Genomic DNA, 23243 nt, shown 5'->3' on the forward strand with positions numbered 1-23243 from the left:
GGCAAAAATGTTCAACTTGGAAACCATTTTGGAGATGATTAAGACCATGGTAATGGTATTCTACTTTATAGTGAGCAGCATGGTCAAGGCTGTTCTGCCGGTCAGTTGGCAGTATAAGAAAGATATTTCAAAGGACACAGCTCTAGTAACTGGGGCAGGTTAGTCATTGTAATTCATTTTATGCTCTCAGTCAATTTCTTTTGGCTTGTCCACTGCCATCCTTTTTTGTCTCACATTGTAATCCTGAATGGCAAATTTAATTTTGAGCAGAAAAATTTGTTAGTTGGGCTGTTACTTGAATGCTCAATAAACATTTTGTGTGTGCCCAGACTGCAGTAGTTAAGTTTTAGAAAAATCATCAATCTTGCTTTGTCATAAAATATTTTCATAGTTACCGGGTCCAATTTTTGTCCAATTTACCATCTATCATAGCTCATTTTAGGAAGTGGAATTGGACGAGCTCTGGCTATCAGCTTGGCTAAGCATGGCTGTAAGGTCGTGCTCTGGGATATTAATGAAGAAGGAAATGAGGCTACAGCTTCAGAAATAAAAAGATTTGGTGGACACGCTCACACCTATACCATTGACATGAGCAAACGGGAAGATATCTATAAAGTTGCTGACCAAGTAAGAATCAAATATTTACATTTCCCTGCGTTTTAGATTTTTCTAGTAACATTGTTCTACTTGAAATATAATCTTTTTGTATTGCACCTTCAAAAAGATGCTTTTTGTTGTGCAACATAAAAAAGTTTTGCCCAATCTATACATTACAATCTAGGGAGGCTTCTCTTTGAATCTTGCATCAGTTTCAGTAGCATGAAACGAAATGCTGTAAATAAATAATGGGAGAGTATGCTGGAGGCAGCCGTAGTGTAGTGGTTAGCACCGGGTCACGGGTTCAATCCTTGCCAAATGTCAAAAAGATCATGTAAAATTGCTTTTGTTGCCAGCATGGCCAGAGGTCAACTCGTCTATCATTCTGTCCAAGTTTCTCATGGTAGTTCTCTCAAGCCTCCATTCACCAGCATGTCGAATACAAGCTCGGTGAAAAAAGATTTGGTGGTGTTTTAAAGATCATCAATGTTTAACATTTTTGTTTAAAAGGTTAAACATTGATGATGCGCTTTTTGTTTAATGTTCAGACCTACCATATCAACAGACTATCATATTGTGACGGATTCAAGACCTCTTTGTGTCTCATTGATAAGCTCAGTAATATGAGGTGCAATACCCAGAAGATTCAGTGTATTCCATATGTAGGTGCTATCAGAGGTGGGAGTGATTGGTGTCCTCATAAACTGTGCTGGAATAGTGAACATTAAATCCATTCTGCAATGCCCAGATGCCCATATAGAAAAATGCATGCAAGTGAACACCATGGCACACTTTTGGGTGAGTCTACATGAGACTTGAGAGCTAGAAATTATCTTGCGAGTTCTCCACACTGTGTTTGCGCATAAGGAAGCAAGCCGTTGATCAACGATATGTGTGAAAATTAGTTTACTAGTATACAACGTACAGTCAAGCATGGATAACTCGCCCACGGATAGCTCGAACACATGGTTAATTCGAACGGTTTCTTTGGTCCGTTTCCACGTAATGATAAATTGCTATAGATAACTCGAACTCAACACTGTTAATTCGAACTGTTTTTTTGCCCAACGGCTACCGAAGCAGTTGTTATCGCTTTAGAAAATCACTTTATTCAAAGCCATAGAGGTAAACCTCATCTTTTCGTAATTCATAAGCGTCGTTATTACCACCATCGGCAAAATATTTTTGTCAACGACTTTTCTAAAGGTTTGGTGAAATTAGATTTATACTGCTATACGATGAATAGCACGGGCTAGCCGGGTCACGCGCGCAAGGATTTTCGCCACGCACATACAAAACAAAAACAGCATGTTGTTTTTGTTTTGTATGTGCGTGGCGAAAATCCTTGAGTGCGTGACCCGGCTAGCATGCGATGAATAGTTTTCCGACGTTGATTCCGTGTTGAATCAACGTCGGAATGTTGAATGTTTAAAACGTCTTAAAAATTGTTGTAATTAAACGTATACGTTGTCTTAGCTAAAAAAACTATTCATCGTTTGACCTAAACACAGAATACGTGTGTACATTCAATAAGTATCCATTCAAAAAGCGTGAGTGATATACAATGTACCGTAAAACCTCGTAAAACTTCTAATTGAACTGCCTCGGAGTGTTGCTCTTAACGCATCCCAGGTAAAGTAAGGTAATCTTTGCATGAACTTCAAGAAAAATCGGCAAAATTGATCGTGGGTAAAACGCTCAAAAGAAAAAGATGTCTTTTCTTTTGAGCATTTCAACAACGATTAAGTTTTGCCAATGTCAATCTAAAAAACGTCCTGGCAATAACATCACCTCAAACAACAAACCAATCTCAAGTGATAGAAAAATCTCTATACTTTTTGATAAAAACGTTTTAAACTTTACATTAGAAGCATTTAATTTGAAACAAGCCATTTGTGCTTTTGATTTTTCTTATAGTTTGTATATGTACATTTATCTACTAATAAATAAGTAAATACATGGACTTGTGACAGTGCTCTGATAACTTGAACGCTCTGATAATTCGAACACTTTTGCTCGGTCCCTTGAAGTTCGAGTTATCCATGTTTGACTGTATATAATTAAATATGGTTATAAAAGGCTAAAGAGCGGCATCAACAAGTTAGGTTAGTGAATATATCGATGGAATTGATACATGTATATCTAGTGTTAAGATCTTGTAGCAGTTGTGCATTGTAGGCTACCTAGCAGCTCCCTTCCCTGTGCTCACTAGACGACAGTTGTCATTCTTACAGACTACCAAAGCATTTCTCCCGGCTATGATAGAGAGAGACCATGGCCATATTGTCAGCATGGCAAGTTCAGCAGGACTAGCAGGAATGGCTGGACTGACCGACTACTGCGCCAGTAAATTTGCTGTCGTTGGTAAGGCTTCCTACTATTAGTCAGACAAATACACCTCAGAGATGTCAGTATATTTTACTCTGAGTGCTTGTGTAATGTAAAAAAAACATCCATTTGTGTGACATCTGTGCGGTTGTGATGAATCGATGAACTGTGCACATGCAGTCACTCTTGTTTTATGTTGGTTATCTGGTTTATTAAACACAATATTCAACTCTTGCCAACAGCCATCATAACATCTGTTATTTCTGATGCATCAAGACCCAACAAGTAATGAGAGAGACCATGCTCCTGTTTCAGATTACGTTTGAGATTTTTAGTAAATTATCTAACTGGAAGACAGCTTGATAACTAATATATATATACTTAATTTTACTTCCGGTGTAGTCTTATCACTACGTAACAGGCCATTATGGAGTGTTGTTCATAGTGGCCTGCTCATGTTTCATATGAGGTGCCTGTTCATATTTCATTATTCTTTTTGAGCCCTGCTTGAGAGTCTGCCTCCAAGTCAACCTCCGTTAGAGTAATTCGGCATGACCTTTTCCTGAATATTGAAATGCCCATTTTCATTAATTCCTCTTTTTAGCAGTGAAGCCATATATTTTATATGCCCCTAAACCAGTCCTACTTTATTAAAATATCTTTTCTCACTGAGGCAGCATTACCACTCACTGTTGTAGCATTGATATGATGACTTGACCAAAGGAACATCATCACCGTACACAGCCTAGATTCTTTGCATTGGTTTGATTCTAATGTTCAATCTTTCTGTCTTTCTTTTCAGTTTATCCTGTTTATATATATATATATATATATATACATACATATATATATATATATATATATATATATATAAACAATCAATTCCACGAACTATTAAAATCCACGAATAATCAGTTTTATTTTTAACACAAGGGAGAATAACTACTACCTCAAATTACAAACTAGCCGCTAGGCAGAGCTAGTAAACATAGCTGAGTTCCGAACTTTTTAAAAATCATTGCCGGGGCTTTGAGTTGAGCCCATTGCCAATGCATCACACTTCTTTACTAAATTATTCAAGGTTGTCTCAAGTTATTCAGAATTCGGCATGTCATCATCAAAAAAATCTCTCCTTCAGTTCTTTACATTGAAAAAACTCATAACTTACCACAATTTGTTGGTTCACCAAAGGCCTCCAAATCGATGAACATTCATGCAACCAAAAATTTATAGCTTAGCATGATCGACATAAATTTCTCAGCTAAGTAGAAACCTAAACACGTAGTATACGCACGTGAAGGTTTTACTCTATTGCTAGCTGCTTTCATGGATTAATTTATTCGCGAATGTGTTCATCCGCGAATAATTTAGTTCACGGATATGCATGAAAAGATAATATTCGCGAAATTTAACTCCGCGAATAATTACATCCTGTAGGGTGTGCAATTGTTACATCATTTAGCGTGTACAATTGAGAAAAGGGTATACAGTCTATGATAAGAGCAACAGCTTTAAAATGACTGTGTAGCTCAGTGGTTAAACGCGTGGTGAGAAATTTGTGGTTGCAATCTTTGTGAGTTCAAATCCAGTATGAAGCGAGCCTTTCATTCCAAGATTTTAATAGATATAACTGGACAGACAGATAATGACAGTCGACAACAAACGTTAAGATTTATATGTTATTAGATTAATATTATTAATTCAACAAATTCATGCTTTGTATTTAGTTTTTTCATTTTGTATTTATCATTACCAAATCATCTTTCATTGTGATCGTAGCAAAACAGACTTTGTTTAGCCAGCCATGACTTGCTAATTATTACACATTTACATTTAAACACCTTTACAGTTGTTTTTTTCTCCTAATTTATTTAAACTGCAGAAAACATTTTTCTCATTATATGAAGTTTGAAAGTTGAATGGTAACTGTTGTTACAAAAAAATTAATTTTCTGTGAAAAGATTTTTCTATTATCCGGCAACGCCAAGCATTCATCTAGTGTGTATATAAATATCAGTGTTTATCAGTCTATCGTTCGTCTGTCCGGTTATAGCGATTAAGGTTTAGGTATAAAAAATCTGCTTCACAGAAGTTTTGAACTCGAAACCTCCTAGTCTGCAGACCAATGAGCCAATCTTCTACACTACATTGTCTTTGCCATACTATGACATAATAGGCACATACCTATGCATCACTTTCAAAATATTATTGGCTAGCTTAATGTTATTGTTTGCTACAGCTTGTTATTCGTGTAATGTAAAGCTTGTTTCACGGCTATTATTATAGTAAATATTTAGACTACCAGCTTACCAGGAAAGTTACTCAAACTCATTGGGTAATTATTCTATTATTCATACAACGTCAGGCATTCAGTCAGTATATACATATATACACATGAAGGGCCCAGTTGTGGGAAACAGATTTGTTGTGACCTTTAGCTGAGTACTGTATTTTTTACTTTTACCCACATTGTTATATTTATATATTTATTTAAATATGTCTGGGTTTGAAAAGGTTAACACTGCCAAATTATTTTTCAGATTATTGCCAGCTGAAATATTTACATTTACAACGATTTTTATGTATCATATCATCATATAGTGTGTGACAGAACCCAATACCCTTTAATAGCTTTTTATAAAACTAATCTTCTCTCACTCTTGTTATCACTCTATAAAATTATGTGTATTAGTGTCATAACCTTACATATTAAAAACATCTTCTATGTACATTGGAGTATCGCAGTCTGGTGCAGGACTCTAAAATCTCCAACTAGTATCCCAAATAGTAACAAATCCAAAGCTGATGATATTGGTTCTTCATCAAAGTAATTTTTTGTTAGAAAACACATGTAGAACTTTTTATACATTTTTACTTGATAAACATTGCCAAGAAAAGAATAAGACAAACATAGATATAAACTTCTTATTGGCAGGTTTGCTTGAAGCACTCACTATGGAACTGATAGCGGAAAAGAGGTCTATCAGAACAACTACAGTATGTCCTATGGCCGTCGACACCCCTATGATGAATCAATTTAAATCACTCGTAGAGTGAGTTTCATCATCATATATCAGTTTAGTTGACATGCAGGCAGCACATGTCTGTGTCAGATAGACTAACTAATATGCATCATTACAAGATCATTTGCTGGTGTGATGCATACTGTGAACACCAGTGCTAGTAGCCTGTCTTGTTGCTATCAACATAGACGGAAGAGAACAACTCCCTATAAGTGCAGCTGATGCATCTGGTGCAGTACGTTTTGTGACAAGCTGTTGTGTTGCTCGCCCGCTCCACGGGGGAACAACTCCGCAGAAACAGCAGTTTGTCAAGACAGGCTACAGTGCTAGGTTCTCAACTCTCAAACTACCTCTAATATTACGCTCTTACATGCAGCAATTTTTATTATTTATCAAGTGAACTTACAATAACTTGATTCTATATTGATATGTTTGTCAGACACTCACCTGTGGTCACAAAACTGTAAGAGAATTTAAAGCTAGACACGCATTCTCTAGGCTTCAAGCAAACATTTCTAGACCTTTGTAAAGAAATGACTGTGTAACACAAAGCTTAACCTCAAGGTTTTGAACATAATTAGCTATACATAGTATCTTATGTGAATAAACTCTAAAAGTGCAGTTGTTGTTCCATGTAACACAAAAAAGATAGATTCTGATAGTACCCAATCTAGAAATAGATACTGTTATATATTTGAAATGTTATTGCGTCTTAACATCATCAATAATTCAACTTATTATCAGGAATGCTTTAGGATGACTAATGCCTAGTTTACATGAGGGCGAATCTCTAATGACACGTAGGAGAAACCTTTACTTCAGTTTTGTCTGGACAGTCAGAACTTGCCAAAATTTCTCCGGTTGTTTCATCTGACTTACTGATCGTGTGAGCTAGGCATGACTACGGACCCGGTTACACCTTAAGTCATTGACTCCTTGGCTAGGTACATCGTAGCTATTACTATTCTTCAGGACATCTGAAGACATGCCGACAATGAAGCCTGACTACGTTGCTCAGCGAATAGTAGATGCGATACGGACAAACCAGGAACTTCTCTGCTTACCGAGGAGCTGCTACAGCCTCATTGTTTTAAAAGCGTAACTATATTAGAATTTATTTTATGCTTGGTCATTGATTAACGACAGTAAATCTGAAATACATTGTGATTATGATATGTTTTAGACTCCTTCCTACCAGAGCCATGCAGATGTTGCTGACTACTACAGGTGGTGTCAATGCTATGACAGATAAGGACTAGATGTCACCATGACTTCCAATTAATCTTCAGCTCATCGTCATTCTCTTTTCATCTAAGGTTATTTGCATTTTATCGAACTGTTACTAGTGCATGAAGTATGTAATTTCTTTTTTCTAAGAATATATTTAACTTATATGGTATTTAAGGCAATTATATCTAGTTGATTTTTAAAAGAACTCAACACAACTAATTATGGTTTAGTAATCAAATAAGTGGTTTTACATTGGTCCAAGCGTCTGCAATTAAAATGTTATAGATTGGCTTTGAAAAAAGAATTACAATTATTATCCAGCCATTCATCACTTCTGGCAAGCGTGTTCCAAGACATGTTTGGCATTCATGTTTCAAGACACTTTTGGCAGGCATTTTCTAAGACACTTTTGGTAAGTCTGTTTTGCACCTTGATGTTTAACATAACTAAACTATTTTACACATTTGTCTCTATGCAAATGATCACTCAACATATGCTCTAACTGCTATGCTTGCTGAGTAAAAAATTTACAGTAGCTGAGTTTTATTCTTTGGTATGACATTTAGAAACTAATGAATATGTTATGTGGGAATTTGTATTAGATTTGCGTTTTGTTAACATTCAGAGGCATTGGTCATAATAAATTTTTATTACAAAACTATCTACCATTTTCGTTGAACTTGAAAAGTAGATAGAAGACTCAAGTCAAACCAAGACTTGATTTGACAAACCTTCATCAGGTGCATTACTATGCTGCCAATTAGCTGATATCAGGTGAATATTGTACAGCACACCTGCAGATATTAAAAATTCATGTCATGCAATTGAAAAGAAGAAATGAAATCTCACTCTTGCAGTCACATCAGTTGGTGCGACCAAGGCTACGTTGTGGCTTATGAATGATAGCGGGTCTCCAATCAGCTCGATTACACGCAGTCATCTGCCATGAGTTTGTATTGATCTGCCGCCATTTTAAATTCCTCTTAGCTACACCTCTATAGCGGAGTCTAGACCTTCCTTGATTTCACTTACCAGCATATAGTTGAGAGTATAATAGTTGACGTGGAAGCTGGTCTTGTTCCATTCTGTGTACATGGTTCAACCATTTCAAACTTTTTCAATAAGGATATCAGCCATTGATGATGGGCCTGCTCGTTTTAATATGCCTACATTTGTGATTTTGTCTTGCCACTTGATGTTCATGTTTTTTATCATCTCGGCATGCAGTTTTTTGAGCTTGATAAATCGTCGCGGTTTCTGCGCTATATACGAGAACTGACATAACTGTTGCTTGATACACTACACCCTGACAGAGACATGCTTGTTAGGAAATAAATGAAATGCCAACTAGTAGACAGATATTCACTTATATGTATAAAGTTTTTTGCATTGGTGGTCGGATCTACTGATAATTGCATCTGCATGGTCGGTGGGAGAACATTTGATTTCTGGATTTACAGCACCCGAGCCCATATGAATCTGATATCAAGACTAAGATGTTTCAAAGCTGACCAGGCTTTCGTAAATTTGTCAATTTAATTGTAATATACTGAAGTTTTATTTTAATATAGCTTGACTTTGCTTTGAAGGGGATGACTACTTAGGAATTTTTGCTGATGTAAAAACTACATTTTAATAAGATGAGATAGCTACATGTATGTTGACAAGACTCAATAAATTTGCGATATTTGTGTTTATTTTCGCCAGAGATTATCTAGCTATGCGCTAGCGCAATGTGATTTCTATGTGACCCATTGTAAATTTGGAACTGTTGTGCATGACTGACGTAACATTACGACTTGCAACCGTTTAAATAGCCTGGATTGTTTCAAACTCCTTTGTTCTTCAATTTGCAGACTGAAGTCGTGTTCCCGGCTATGATTCCAAGCTTATAACCCCTGACAAACAAGAATTGACTGATTTATTCAGATATATTATTACAGCCTGATCGTATTAACCTGTTTTCACAAGTAGTGCCAAACCTACTGTTGACGCAATGAACTATCATCTTTAGAGATAACCTCTTCCACTCTTTAGAGATAACCTCCTCCACTCTTTAGAGATAACCTCCTCCACTCTTTAGAGATAACCTCCTCCACTCTTTAGAGATAACCTCCTCCACTCTTTAGAGATAACCTCCTCCACTCTTTAGAGATAACCTCCTCCACTCTTTAGAGATAACCTCCTCCACTCTTTAGAGATAACCTCCTCCACTCTTTAGAGATAACCTCTTCCACTCTTTAGAGATAACCTCCTCCACTCTTTAGAGATAACCTCCTCCACTCTTTAGAGATAACCTCCTCCACTCTTTAGAGATAACCTCTTCCACTCTTTAGAGATAACCTCCTCCACTCTTTAGAGATAACCTCCTCCACTCTTTAGAGATAACCTCCTCCACTCTTTAGAGATAACCTCTTCCACTCTTTAGAGATAACCTCCTCCACTCTTTAGAGATAACCTCCTCCACTCTTTAGAGATAACCTCCTCCACTCTTTAGAGATAACCTCTTCCACTCTTTAGAGATAACCTCCTCCACTCTTTAGAGATAACCTCTTCCACTCTTTAGAGATAACCTCCTCCACTCTTTAGAGATAACCTCCTCCACTCTTTAGAGATAACCTCCTCCACTCTTTAGAGATAACCTCCTCCACTCTTTAGAGATAACCTCCTCCACTCTTTGCATAGACATAATGGCTAACAAAAATCTTGCATATCATATGATTGTGAATTTTTCCGGAAGTATTAGTTTTAAATGTTTTTACAACTTGCTTTTATACGTCCATGCACCAGTACAATATAGAGCTGACAGTGTGTTTTACATAAATAATCAACAATTATAAAAAAGCTATCTAGCAAACGTTTTTTGCGAAGTAAGTTTTGCATCAACAGTGAACATGGGAACTTTAGGAATACTTTATTGGATTTGTTTTAAATCTTGTCTTATTTTAGTCTTGTCCTAAATTAATGAATAATTCAAGCTAGTTTGCTCGAAAATCATGACTGCATGAGAGATCATGATGTAATTTTTTCCTAACGCTGGCTTTAGAGGGACACTGATTTTATTAGAAGCTTAAGTTATTCAAATTTATTGCGTAAAAAAACTTGGCCATTTAAAAATAAATTTATTGTCTTAAATTATTGAATAATTTAAGGACTTGTAACACAGTCAAAGTGATGCAACTGCAACAGTGTATGACCAACTTTCATATGGTGTATAAGATGCTACTTGCAGATCAGCATTTTTAATAAAATAATATACATTTAAGAAAAAAATCTTTACAATTATAACAAACTGTTTAACTGGTAAAATAACCTCATAGCTTGAAGAACATTATTCTGAAAGCTTTGATCTAGAAGAAATGGTGTCACCAGAGAGTACCATGTTTTCCTCCCAGTTAGAGCCACCAAATTCCTCTACACGTATCTTTTCCACTGTGCCTGGTTGTAGGCAGTGAGGCATAATTCCTGCATGAGATAGAATTTTATAAAAAAAGGGCTAGCGTAATCATTTGAGCATTTCACTATAGTCATTCTATGTAACAATGTTAGCATATGCTGTCAGCAGTGACTGACTGAGCTATAGATAAAAGCAGGTACTGAATTCACCAGTTTGAACATTCTTCGAACATACTGTATTAGGTCATGTATGTTTTTACATGCATCGTGACACTAGCAATTGTGCATATATACAAAATCTACATGTATATATGTACATATATATACACAATATATGTACACAATATATATACACAATATATATATAAATCTCAGTTTTTGTCGTTTGTTTGTCTGTCATTTGTGTGCCCAGTTCCAGCGATAAAGTTTTAGGAACAAAAAATTTGCTTCATACTGGATTTCAACTCCGGACCTCCAGTTCTGCAGACAGGCGTACTTACTATTCATTAGACAACTCGTCTAACTGGCATTACTATGGAATAATTGTAAACATACTTATACACCTGTCAATCTTCAATGCTTTACGCTTCATCTAGCATGCTTGAAAATTATGACTGCATAAGAAATCATGACGCAACCTTTTTTCTAATGCTGGCTTTAGAGCAGGGATTCCCAAACTTTTTTGGACTAGGTACCCCTTGGGAGTCATATTGCAAAAAATGTACCCCTTTGGAAAACACAGTTCAATCAAGGGTATTGTTGGTTTAACTTCAATAATATAACATGTGCATTATTGAAATGTGTCACTTAATTAAACAGGTAAAGAAATGTGGTATGGTATGAAATTGCTATTTATTTATTAAAATAATGATAACGATGCAGTACAACTTTTATACATTGCTGTGTTTCGTTACTTTGTTACTTTCCCACTTTATTTTGGGAAAGCTGTGCCTGCTTTGCATCAGTGATCTGTTTGATGTTTGGTTCAGTAACAGATAATGAAACTCTGAGGTCGTCATCAAAATTTAGTTGTGAGCGATATTTGCTTTTCATGTACAAAAGTGAGGAAAACTCTTGCTTGCACTTATAACTACTAGGAAATATGAGCAACGCTTTTAAAGCTACCTCTGAAAGCTTGGGTAGGATGTTATCAATGAGCACCAGAACTTGCTAAGAACGCAATCTTCAAATCTATCATGTGCACCAGAGTCGTTGAGAAGGTCAATCAACTCTTCTTGCATGTCACTATCAATATCAGCTACATTTAACTTAAATGGGTTTCTAGCCAACTTCAAATCTGTGTCATTTAAGTCAGGAAAATATTGTTGAAACCAGCAAGCCAGCTGAGAGAGGGGGTCTGCAACCAGATATTTCATGAATGAAATTGAATCATGTGAAGGCAATACTTCTGACAAGCTATCAAACATATCAAATGATCCAGCATTGACTTTCTCCACATCTCTAGTTTCATGATAAATGCTCTAAGCTCGTCTGTAAAATCAATTATAGTGGTAGAGTTCCCTTGAAGGTATGTGTTGACAGTGTTTAATCTTAATAAGATATTTCTCAGATATGCAGCTTTCCATTTCCATTCTGAAGTCTTTAACTTCTCACTGAATCTTGCAGCTTTCTCAGAAGTCGTGTAGCAAAGAAAGCTGCAATCTCATCAATCAGTCCCACAAATCGATTCAGGACATTGCCTTTAGAAAGCCATCTCACTTCTGTGTAGTAAAGGAGGTTTTCATGGTCTGCATCGCAATCTTGACATAATTTACCAAACAACCTTGTGTTTAGAGCTGATGCTTGCCTAAGTTTTTCTGAATGGCAAAACTAATTGGCTTTAAAATGATACCAATAATAGCTCTATAGCAGTGGTTTCAGCAAAGTTATTAATAATTGGAGCCAAACAAACCACAAACCAAAAATTTATCAAGTTTATAACTTGTATTGTACCCCCTAAATTTCTAAAATGTACCCCTAGGGGTACTTGTACTCCAGGTTGGGAACCCCTGCTTTAGAGGGATGAACACAGACCTTATTACTAGCTTAAATTATTTAAATTCATTGCGTAAAAAACTTAGCCAATTAAAAATGAATTTTTTAAGAACAAACCTTTTTTATTACCCGTGCAATGCCAGGAATTCAGCTACTATATATACATAGTATATATATTGTGTATAGATATATTTATATACAATGTGTATATATATACACAATGTGATATATATCACATTGTGATAATCACAATGTGTATATATATATATATATATATATATATATATATATATATACACATTGTGTATATATATAGAAAAACAATCATGAGCATGGATAACACAATTGTGGACAGAAAAATACCATTTAGTTCAGAATAATTTATTAGAGACATAATTTTTAACCTATTATAATAGGTTATATTATTATATATATAATAGGTGTATATGCACAAGCACCAACAATGATATCATTGCTTTATACTGGATGTCTTCATAAAATTTTGTTTCTGGTTATTGGCCAAAAAGGTTCTATCGCAGATCAAATTGCATGCACTTTGTTGTCTAACGAAATTGTTAAAAATATGTTCATTTTCTGCTAGCATTGCAAATTGTGTAGCCATTGCAGTATTTCAAAAGTACAACGACTCAGCTCGCAATGGAATATAAGTAAATATTATGCACAATATATAATTCCTTATTTTTGACTGGCCTAGTTACATAAAAACAACCAGATTTTTCAACCTATGTGAACTATAGCATTGTAAAGCAACTTTTTTTACTTTTTAAATTACAATTGAGATAAACATGAAAAAGATTTTTCGTAGAAATTGTTATCATAAAATTATCATATCAAGCCTTCTACCCGCTTTATACCGGCCAATTTTTCTGCTAATAAAGGTTAATAACACGATAAAAAACCTCACCATAGCCATCTGGATTAGACCTGGGTTTGTAGAAGCTCTGTACCCCACATGTCTTACAAAATAGATGTTTGGCTGTGTGGGTGTTAAAGGTATACTCCGTGAGATTGTCAGCTCCCTACCATATAAAAAGTATTTATAGTCATAGGAGAGGTCAACATGAGTGATTTTTACAAGGTAAAAGATACTAATAAATCATTTTTTAAAAAATGCTTACATGGCCAACATTTCAATGCTATCAGATGTTAGAAAATAATTCACAGTCATAAAAAAGTTTTAGGATAATTTATCTTCAAAAATTCTGACAAGAAAAATGTTTAAATATGAAAGGTTGCTATATTATGTAATTTTTTCAAGTCATACCAATGATTAATTAACGAAAGAAAGCTTTGCCCCAACCACAATCAGTCACCGTGGGTCAGTGAGGATAAATCTTTGGCTATGGCAGTGGCATAGTAACTAGGAGACCTTTAAGTAATTTGTCACATTTAGACATATCCATGCTTTAGAAACCCGTATGCATATTGTGGTATTTTCTCATTTGAATAAAAAGCAACTTAGTCAAAAATAAAGGGCAACATAGGATTTATCTAAAATTGTGAATACCCCAGGACAAACTTTATTAACACACTTCTAATGAAGAGAAATCAGTCTAGCTCAGATATTTGCTGTTCAAATATCGGTATTTGATTTGAAAGTGAATGATTTAAGACTATGACTCATGCCTCAAATGATCCTAGGAAAACACTTTGAAACAAGAGTAAAGAAATTGAAAAACCATAATAATCAGAAATTATGCTTATACAAACCTTCAATAGAGTGAACTTCTGTTGAGGTACAATAAAATGGTGATTTTGCTTCATGTAGCATATGGAACAGCTAAAAAAACAAAGTTTTTGATTTTATAACCAGTGAGAAGCTCTACTAGCTTACAAAACCATTAAAAATGTTTTTAAAATGTTTTCATTTAGATCACCTAGGGCAGAAACCTGTACTTTCAGCAAAAATATAAATGTTTCCACATAATAAGAAAGAGACAAACCAACTTAGTTATTTTCAAACAGCTCTATAATTATTGAATAAAAGTGCACATACTGATTGCATCAGTATTATACTAAATACAGTGAACAGCTATTAACAAATAGGGTGTAACAATACAAGACAGGGATCTCACGAGAATGCACTTGTAGAAGCGTGCCATTGAGACCAGATCTGGTCTGAAAACTATCTAGTTGACGCATGCTTGGAGAAGAAATTAACAAATGATGAGACATACGGATACGGACCTTGGAATGATTACAGACAGACAAGATTGATAGCCATACTACTGCAACAGACATCGCTAAAGACAATTAACTAGTCAGGTTTGTAGCTCTGCGGGACATTACATGATACCACAGGTAAAAGCTACAAGCGGATAGAGTGAAAGGTCGGATTGTTCAACTGAAATATTAACACAATCTAAAAACTTACTTGAGTCAGACTTGAAAAGGTGAGAGAGGGCAGAGATGACTGGAAATATATAAATCAGCAAACGCATAATAGAAAGCCACAACAAGTTAAGGAGCTAGAAGAAGTTTAAAAGAATGTTAAATAGCAGCATTGACAGTTGACTTTGGAGTAAAAGTGGTGGAAACTGATGAGAATGAGAAGGAAACAGATATAAGCAAAAGGAAAACGGTGAAATTTGTGTACAACTTAGAAAAGAAGTGTATGATAATCCTTAGGATGTCAAAAATGGAGGCGAATGACCTGAGGTATGAGAGGGTAGTGAATAACTTTTAGGCCAATATTGCAATAAGGGATACTGAAACCATGCTGCAGCAACGGTTCTTAAACTCAAAACAGCAGTCAGGGGAGAAACTCGGCACATTCAATCAGAAAGCATTGGCGATATCGTACAGGCTGAAGGATTTCGAAACTCTCATCATACACGCTGGGATCAATGCAGTCCAAAACGAGAGCTTGCAGAGTGCAACGCTTCAAATGAATACAATCAATTTAATCAGAGTCCTAAAAGATAGTGAAACAGTTGTGCGAACCATAGCTGCACTGCAGGATAGGGAATGAGGACTTGGATGTTGTTGAGGAGCAACCTAAATGGGAAGATAGACGTGTCAAACCTGCGACAAACCAGAGCACTTTCACAAGCATTGCCCTGGAATACTGTGTTATGCTTGCAGAGAAAAGGGACATCTTGAGCTGAGACTGTCTAAATAGAAAAGCAAGAAGAGTGGAAAACCACATATTCTGTTAAGGCTGTGGAGAAAAAGGACACCCGTCACTATATTGTCCAAAAAAACCAAGCGCCATACAAGGAAAAGGTACTGAATGGAGAAGTCACAGAGAACAGAACACAGCAGTGAATGGAGAGTGAAGACCAGTGCAGTAAGAGAAAATGGATATAATGCGAAATGGTAAAAAAAGGGAGTGACCTGTCTGATTATATGGGAATGTTATGTTAGAAAGTAGCGATCACTGTAATGACTATATATTGGGCAACATCAAAAAATGTAGTGGCTTCAACGTGTTGTTCAGGGTAAATGGTCAAGCGAATTGGTTTAGAATAAACTCAAGGGCTGACATTACCCTTGTCCATGCATCCACAATGAGGCGACTTGGTCTGAAACTTAATACACAGGACCAACAACGCCTGACAGACACAGGAGTGGTAGAGCAATCGAGAATAGTGATGGTAAAAATGAGAGTGGGAGAGAAAACAGTTGAAGCTAAGTTTCGAGTGATCGTGGAGGCATCACAAAACTTGCTGAGCAAGCCAGAAATCTATGAGCTGAGACTATTGAGGCGACAGATAAGTAAGGTCACGATAGATGAACCAGAAAAGATGGAAGAGTTGTTCAGGGGTGTAGACCGTTGCCAGACAAACTCTAAGTCAATTTGTGGGAGGGAGTAACAGCTGTTTGCACTGGCCGTGCTACGTCAACTACCCTTTGAGCTCAAAGAGGCCTCACGAAGAGAGCTGGAACAGATCGAAAGTTTGGGAGTAATTGAAAAAGTTGAGGGGCAGCCGACTGGTGTGAGTATAGTAGTAGCCTCAAAGAGAAATGATGAGGTGAGGATATGAATAGGCATAACATTTCTGAACCAAAATATTTGGAGAGAGAATTTTTTTCGCAACCAATGGAAAAGGAAATGTGGGCGAAGGTTGCAGGAGCAAAATGGTTCAGCAAAATGGACACCAACTCCGGCTTTTGGCAAATTGAGTTGGGTGAAAGATCTTGTCGTCTGACTACATTCACCACACCACTTGCCCTATTTCAATTTTGCAAAATGCTTATTAGAACCTCTGTGGCGCCGAAATTCTTTTAAAGGCAGATCACAAATATGGCTCATGATCACAGAAACCATGGTTAAGTCGCAAATCACGAAGTTTAGTTATACGACTTTGAAGCTGTACTATCTGAATTTATAATGTTAGTAACGATTTTTGCAACACATGCATCTGGGCCAATCAAAGAGTGATCTTTCTGAATCTGAAAACACTTTAGCCAATAAAAGACTCTAACCATTGGAAAAAACCTTAAAGCTGTTGCTAAGCTGAAGAGGAAGTACTGAAAAATGGCGTCCAATAAAAGTAATCGATTCTTTTTTGCTGATTTTAAAGATAACTCTGACGTTTTGGACACTTTTAATGAGTACTTTGGTATTCCAACTGATGTCAAAAGCAGTGAAAATAAAGGGAATGACGATGATATTTTCCTAACGATTTTTATAAAATTATTATAATATTTAATTATAAGAATAGTTATTCGATTTTACAAGATTGGAGGATATAGTGTCTGATGGTGTGCAATATGTCTCTGTTATTATTTTTCTAAAGATTTTGTTGGTGATACTACCGTTGTGCCAAAATCGGGTTACTGCCAAGCCGCTTTAATATCTGCAAAATTAAGAGTAAGTAATACATTTTCTAATAGATAGACTGCTATCTCTATGTCAGCTAGCAAAAATCTGTTTAGATTTTTAAATTCAGCATAATTATTTGGATACAAATACAGAAATCTAGATAAATATCACAACTTCTTGATATTAGTTGCTATGGCGTTTTGAAATGGAAACAAAATTGTGCATTGGTTTTCGGTTCTCAAACTTTACCACCAGTTTTTTCAGAACTGCGTTCTCGCACTAATGGTGAACGTGCATTCAGTTTATTGATGATAAAATCTGTTGTAATTAAGCTAGAACCAAACTTTTTTGGCAAAATAACTGAGAATTTTTTCCTTCTGCTAGTGTAGATAACCCCAAATCTAACACACCCGACTTAACCATGGTTTCTGTGATTATGACCCAAATATTGGAAGAACTAAAGGTATGCATGTATGATTGACAACATACTAGTATGTGGATGAACAGCATCAGAGCATGATGTGAGAAAAAAGGCAGTGTTAAAAAGGATTAAGGAGCGGGGATGACGTCAAATCGAAAAGTGAGTTTCGTAAAACAAACTTAGATTTCTAGGTCACATAGTTGGAGAAAACAGAGTAAAGACAGACAGTGGAACAGTGCAAGCAATCAGGGAAATGAGACCACTGACCACCAAAAAATAACTAAAAAGCTGTTTGGGAATGGTCAATTACTTGCACAAGCTCAATCCAAATTTGGCTGAATTGAAGAGGTAGGTAAGGGAGTTGTCGAAGGAGAAGAATGATGGGATGTGGACTGTGAAGCACACCCAAAAAGTCAAGCCGGAAGTATGTTCGGCATTGGTACCAGCCAAGTATGACATAAGAGCGTGGCATGGGGTCACAGTCAACCAAGCAGATACGCGATAGGGACAGCGCTATTGCGAAAGATGCGAAAGGGCCTATGGCACTTGCATTGCAGGGACTCACAAACACAGAGATATGCTCAAATCGAAAAAGAACCCTGGCCATGTGAGCGGTTTGGTTTTTATCTCGTTGGCACAGTGTTTGAAGTTGCGATAAATCACAACCCACTGATAAACTTGCCGACTTGGTAGACATCTTAAAGCTGGTTCACCCTATATCGCCATATCTCTGCAGTAATACCGCAATACTTCGGTGATCGTCGATGATAATAATGTTCACACTATCACAAACCCATCCACGTTTGCATCTGCAAATACTCCATGACGTCGTGTTTTCATTTTTGCTTTCAAATTCTTGCAAAAAAACTTTGTTTTCGGGTGTTTGAAACCAATACTAGTCGCACAGCAACTATCATAAACGGAAATAAATAAATCACGCTATCCGCGACCACGAATTACTATTGCCGAAATGGTTCATATTGCAAAGGCGGTCATTGATGCTCGGCAAAATATCAGTTTGAGAGCTGCAAATTTCCCCGAGGTATCCGCATTGCCTCATTGATGCCATCGGTTTACAGTTCATATAATCGACGATGGATGCCGAAAAGAAGCCGTCATACAGCGATATAGTGTGAACCAGCCTTGAGGGTCCAGTTGTTCAAGCTCAAAATGATGAGGTACAATTTTGAGAGCCACCATAGCCTACACTAGAAATGGTCTATTTCTGGCCAATCTCTTGTCACAACTGACACAGAAACCAGACAGCAGGAAACAAGTAAAGGGCAAAAGTGTAAAAATACATGTTGCGGCATTGTTGAAGTGAACAGAGGAATTAGATAATGTACTACTGAAACATGTACATAGTAAAAGATAAGAGGAAGATATGCATGAACAGGGAATGAAAAAAATAAAGAGGGAAGTAGCCAAAGCAAAGAAAAAAGTAGAAGGCAGATATGCAAGTATTACTATGCTATAACCAGCTAACACTGCAATGGGACTTAGTGCTGATGAACCATCAGAAGGCGGATGTTTGAAAAGAAAAATTGAAAATGTTGGCGATTCGAGATGAGGGAGGCAAAGGAGGATGTAGAATGATGAAGTATGTGTGAAGAACTGGAGAATTAAGCACTACCCCCTCCAATCCACCGAACCACCCGAAAAGGCCTGACAGGTGCTGGGTTCAGATTTTTTTTTAGTTTAGAAGAGACTATCCGATTCTGGTAAACTAGTATTCATGATGGGTAGAAATTTTTGAGTTACCAAACAAGCCAGCAGAAGTGGTAGGAAAGACAGAAAAGAAAGGTAGAAAAGATAAAGGAAGCATTTGCGAGGTTTGGTGCACTACTAAGAGTCCAAATGAACAATGAAATTGTTTTGCGGGAAGAAAGTTCATACAGTTTCCGAGGGAATGGAGAGTGAAGCAAAATACATGAGCCCTCACTATTAAAAAAGCAATAGCCCAGCAGAGAGATATGCTCATACGGTGAAACAGGAGTGGTTAGAGAAGCAGATGAGAATATGACATCGATAGTGTACAGAAACGCGGCACTGGAGAGTGGGCTCTCATCAGCACAATTACTTTTGAGGAGAGCAGTGTGTATCAACATTCTCGCAAGGGAGGTTTATAATAAAGAGTTGAAAAAAGAAGCAAAAACACTGTGCTCATCGGCGTAGAAGAGCCCAAAAGCTACTGGAGCTATACGACGAAGACGCAGTTTGATGCAACCAGAATCCTAACCATCGGGATGCGATGGAAGGCGCCTGGGACCTCCTGACTCATGTCAGGTACAAATAGGAAACGAGCTGAAGAGGAGGAATTGAAAGCAACTACTGAAACTGAAAAACACTAAAGACGGACACGGAAAGTGAAGCAATGAAGATAGAGACCAAAAAGGAGGCAGGGGAAACAGGAGTGGCAGTGAGGAAAAGACAATAGACACCCGAGCAATGAAGCCACATAGGTCAACTAGGACCTAAAAAGGCACACCATCTCTATGAATAATTTTACTAGGAGAGAAGCAGCGAGAGAAAGAAGAGGGAGTAATAAGAAAAAGTTCATCGCAAAAACATTGAGAAAAGGGGATATGAATAGTTCACCCGCTGTTATTAACAGCAAGAACATATTAATACAAAACATGGGTTGCACAAAAGTGCCCTTGCATTAGCATGTGATTGTGACATGATCTGCCAAAAACTGACACACTAACAACTGACACACGTTTGGAGGACGAAATTGAAAAATATGGAACTGACGAACTATAGGAGACACGGACCTTGGAACGGTTGCAGACCGACGAGTTTGATGGTCAATACTACTACAACAGATATCGCTACAGACACCTAACAAAACAACAAACAAGTCAGGTTCGTACCTCTACGGCACATTAAAACTACTAATACCACATTAACAATCATACCGTGTGAACTGTTAATGAAAGCTCATTAAACAACAGCTATTCAAATTCGTTTTGCAAAGAAGAAAAACGTACCAACCTAAAAGTTACAGAGTACGTAAATTCTCCAAGTATTTGTAAAAAACGTATCATTCATAATATGGGAAAACGTGAAGTTTTCATCAGGAAGCGATAAAAATAAAGAAGTTATATAAAGAAGAACGCTAGCTGCCATAGCAGAACAAAGGATTAATTATTGTAAAAACATACTCGCAGTGAATAACATTTAATTCTTTTGGAGCTTCTACCAAAAACTTTACAGCTCCACAGTGGCATCCACCCTTGTGTACTACTGATGTGTCAGTCGACATCCCTGAAAAATTGGCAACTACATATAGTCTTACGCTGTTGACACGGTATTCTTCTACCCGAGTCGTTACAAAACAAACGCGCCCTGTCGTAGTCTTTAATTCTTTGCAAATTTTCACCATTTTCGAGTGTATTGCATTAGCTCTCGTTCTACTACAGACGAGTTTGGTATTTGGGTTGCTAAATAGCGAGGCCAGTTATTTAGCTTATGTTAGTGAAAGAACGAGCAAGGCCAGAGTCGCGGTCAGGTATAATTGCAGTGGCTCAAAACCTGGTCAGTTTCTGGGTCGTTTTGTAGGGGTGGAGCTTAATCCGGAAATACAAAAGCTTTAAAGTTAGTCGAACCACTGCAAACGTTTAGTTGTTGAGAAATCCAGTACATTTTGTAGTTATCTTTTTGTTTAACAAAATATCATGTAAGCATCTTTTCCAAGCAAATTTTTAATTACAAATATGAGTTCTTTTAGCAAAATCACATAAAGTATTTGCATAGCTGTTTATCGTAGTTTTTTCTTGTTAAGAATAAATAGTAACACGCTCACTAAACGGAAAAAATCTTCTCAAAAATACACCATTAATTATTCTGTATTCATTTATATTTGAAAAATAGTTTTATATTTTTTAATATGAATACACTTTTGTAAAGCAGTATTACATAAAATATTGAAAAGTTACGATTATGTTCTGAACAAATAAAATGCACATTAAAACGGTTGTCCACTTTGTTACCATTCTGAGAGCCTAAAATGATTCTATTTTATTTCACTGTAAATATTAGTATTAGCATCTCGTTAGGCATTGATTGTAAAAATGAAGGCAACAGAAGACCTCTGTTCCTTATCTATACTATCTATACTGTATTTGCTGCAAGCACACACTTTTTTAACAACTAACTTTATATTACTACCAAGTCTCAACTGTAGCACATTTTGAAACAACGACAGTATGTAGCTACCTAAGAAACAACCATTTAATTGTGTATCTCAAATTTTATTTGAACTTGTTACTACAATGGTGCGTTGTCAGTAGCACCGCCAGGCCTAGACTGTATCTCATCTGTTTGATTCACAAAAAGTGTAGGAGAGGAGGCAAGGTAAAGCAAGTTTTTGTAGTCTCCTGCAATGCAGGGCAGTTATATTTTCGGACTAGACAGCCTGCCTGTGATCAGTAGTCCTCGGTAGTCAGAGTCGCTTACTGCTTGAGATTTGTCTTAAAAAATTAATTGAAATGCACTGCATATTCATATTGCTTCAACCCTAAAAGAAGACCTCAGTGGGTCATCATTTATTCATAATTGACTTTTTGTATTCGTCATTTCATCTTCTATATTGGCCTACCTACAGGCCTCCCGTGCCTGTAGTCGGCAATCGTGTCGGTAGGTTATCGAAGCCTCGATAGCTGAATGACATGATCGCTGACGACAGTCAACTTCTACGAGGAGCCTGAGGGCCTACCAAATATATTTTTAATTGCAGTGCATTTAAGCATTATGCCGCTCCTTCTTGCCTCATTGGTAGACGAGGCTGAGCAAGCCATCAAAGCCCATGAAATCGAATATGGCAACAAGTTTTACACATACCATGAGGACGGCATATTCAACAAGCATGAAAGACTTTTTAAAGGTAATCTCATATCCTTAAAGCACTTTTTCTCCACTGCCTAATTTGTGATCTTCTGTTGAAAATGAACATTTTATACCTCGGATATTTTAGTGTAACCTTGATTGTGAAGTGTAACCTTGATTGTAAAATGTAGGCCTATGCTTGGTTGTTGTGCAATAAAAGTACATGTCAATAGTAGCAAGCAATAAATGTATCAAGCATCATATACATGCAGCAGTTAGTTCTCAATTGAGTGTTAGCAATCAAGTAAGGCTAAAAACCTACAACGTCTTCAGCCAATGAATCTAAAAAATCTGTACCATGTTTCTTAATTTTAAAATTTTATCTGCTCTAATTTAGCAAGTTGAAGATATTTGGAGAGGTGAAAACGTCATTCATGACAGTCAAGGCTATTTATGTATGGCGAAGAAAAAGAGTATGGCGAAGAAAAAGAGTATGGCTGCATGTACGGCCCTGAAAGACAGCAAACCCAGAAGGAAAAGTACAAAGAACAGCAAAGGGTAAGTTACCGGTACACCAAGAATATTTTACTCAGCCTATTATAAGGGATATTTTTGGACAGCAAAACTCGGTCATTGT

The 23243-nt window shown here is 36.7% G+C and overlaps 2 protein-coding genes across 3 annotated transcripts; one reads left to right on the forward strand and one right to left on the reverse strand.

Annotated features, from left to right (window-relative positions):
- Positions 1 to 7839, forward strand: LOC137393027 (epidermal retinol dehydrogenase 2-like). 2 transcript variants are annotated; one of them, XR_010978269.1, is made up of 8 exons: positions 1 to 158; positions 443 to 627; positions 1264 to 1395; positions 2832 to 2961; positions 5861 to 5978; positions 6921 to 7046; positions 7132 to 7264; positions 7464 to 7839. XR_010978269.1 is itself a non-coding variant. In XM_068079410.1 (7 exons), exons 1-7 carry the CDS (start codon positions 8 to 10, stop codon positions 7205 to 7207), a joined length of 918 nt encoding a protein of 305 aa, XP_067935511.1. In that variant the 5' UTR covers positions 1 to 7; the 3' UTR covers positions 7208 to 7839. The 2 variants fall into 2 exon arrangements, 1 of the variants encoding a protein (XP_067935511.1); XM_068079410.1 differs by having other exon boundaries at positions 7132 to 7839.
- Positions 7840 to 10213: 2374 nt separating this feature from the next.
- Positions 10214 to 21080, reverse strand: LOC137394693 (centromere protein V-like). Its single transcript, XM_068081455.1, has 4 exons — positions 20944 to 21080; positions 14301 to 14370; positions 13495 to 13609; positions 10214 to 10643 (listed from the first exon to the last, which is right to left on the reverse strand). Exons 1-4 carry the CDS (start codon positions 21042 to 21044, stop codon positions 10510 to 10512), a joined length of 420 nt encoding a protein of 139 aa, XP_067937556.1. The 5' UTR covers positions 21045 to 21080; the 3' UTR covers positions 10214 to 10509.
- Between the last annotated feature and the right edge of the window lie 2163 nt (positions 21081 to 23243).

This window comes from Watersipora subatra, chromosome 4 (genome assembly GCF_963576615.1).
Source record: "Watersipora subatra chromosome 4, tzWatSuba1.1, whole genome shotgun sequence".
In the NCBI taxonomy this organism is placed as follows: domain Eukaryota; kingdom Metazoa; phylum Bryozoa; class Gymnolaemata; order Cheilostomatida; family Watersiporidae; genus Watersipora; species Watersipora subatra.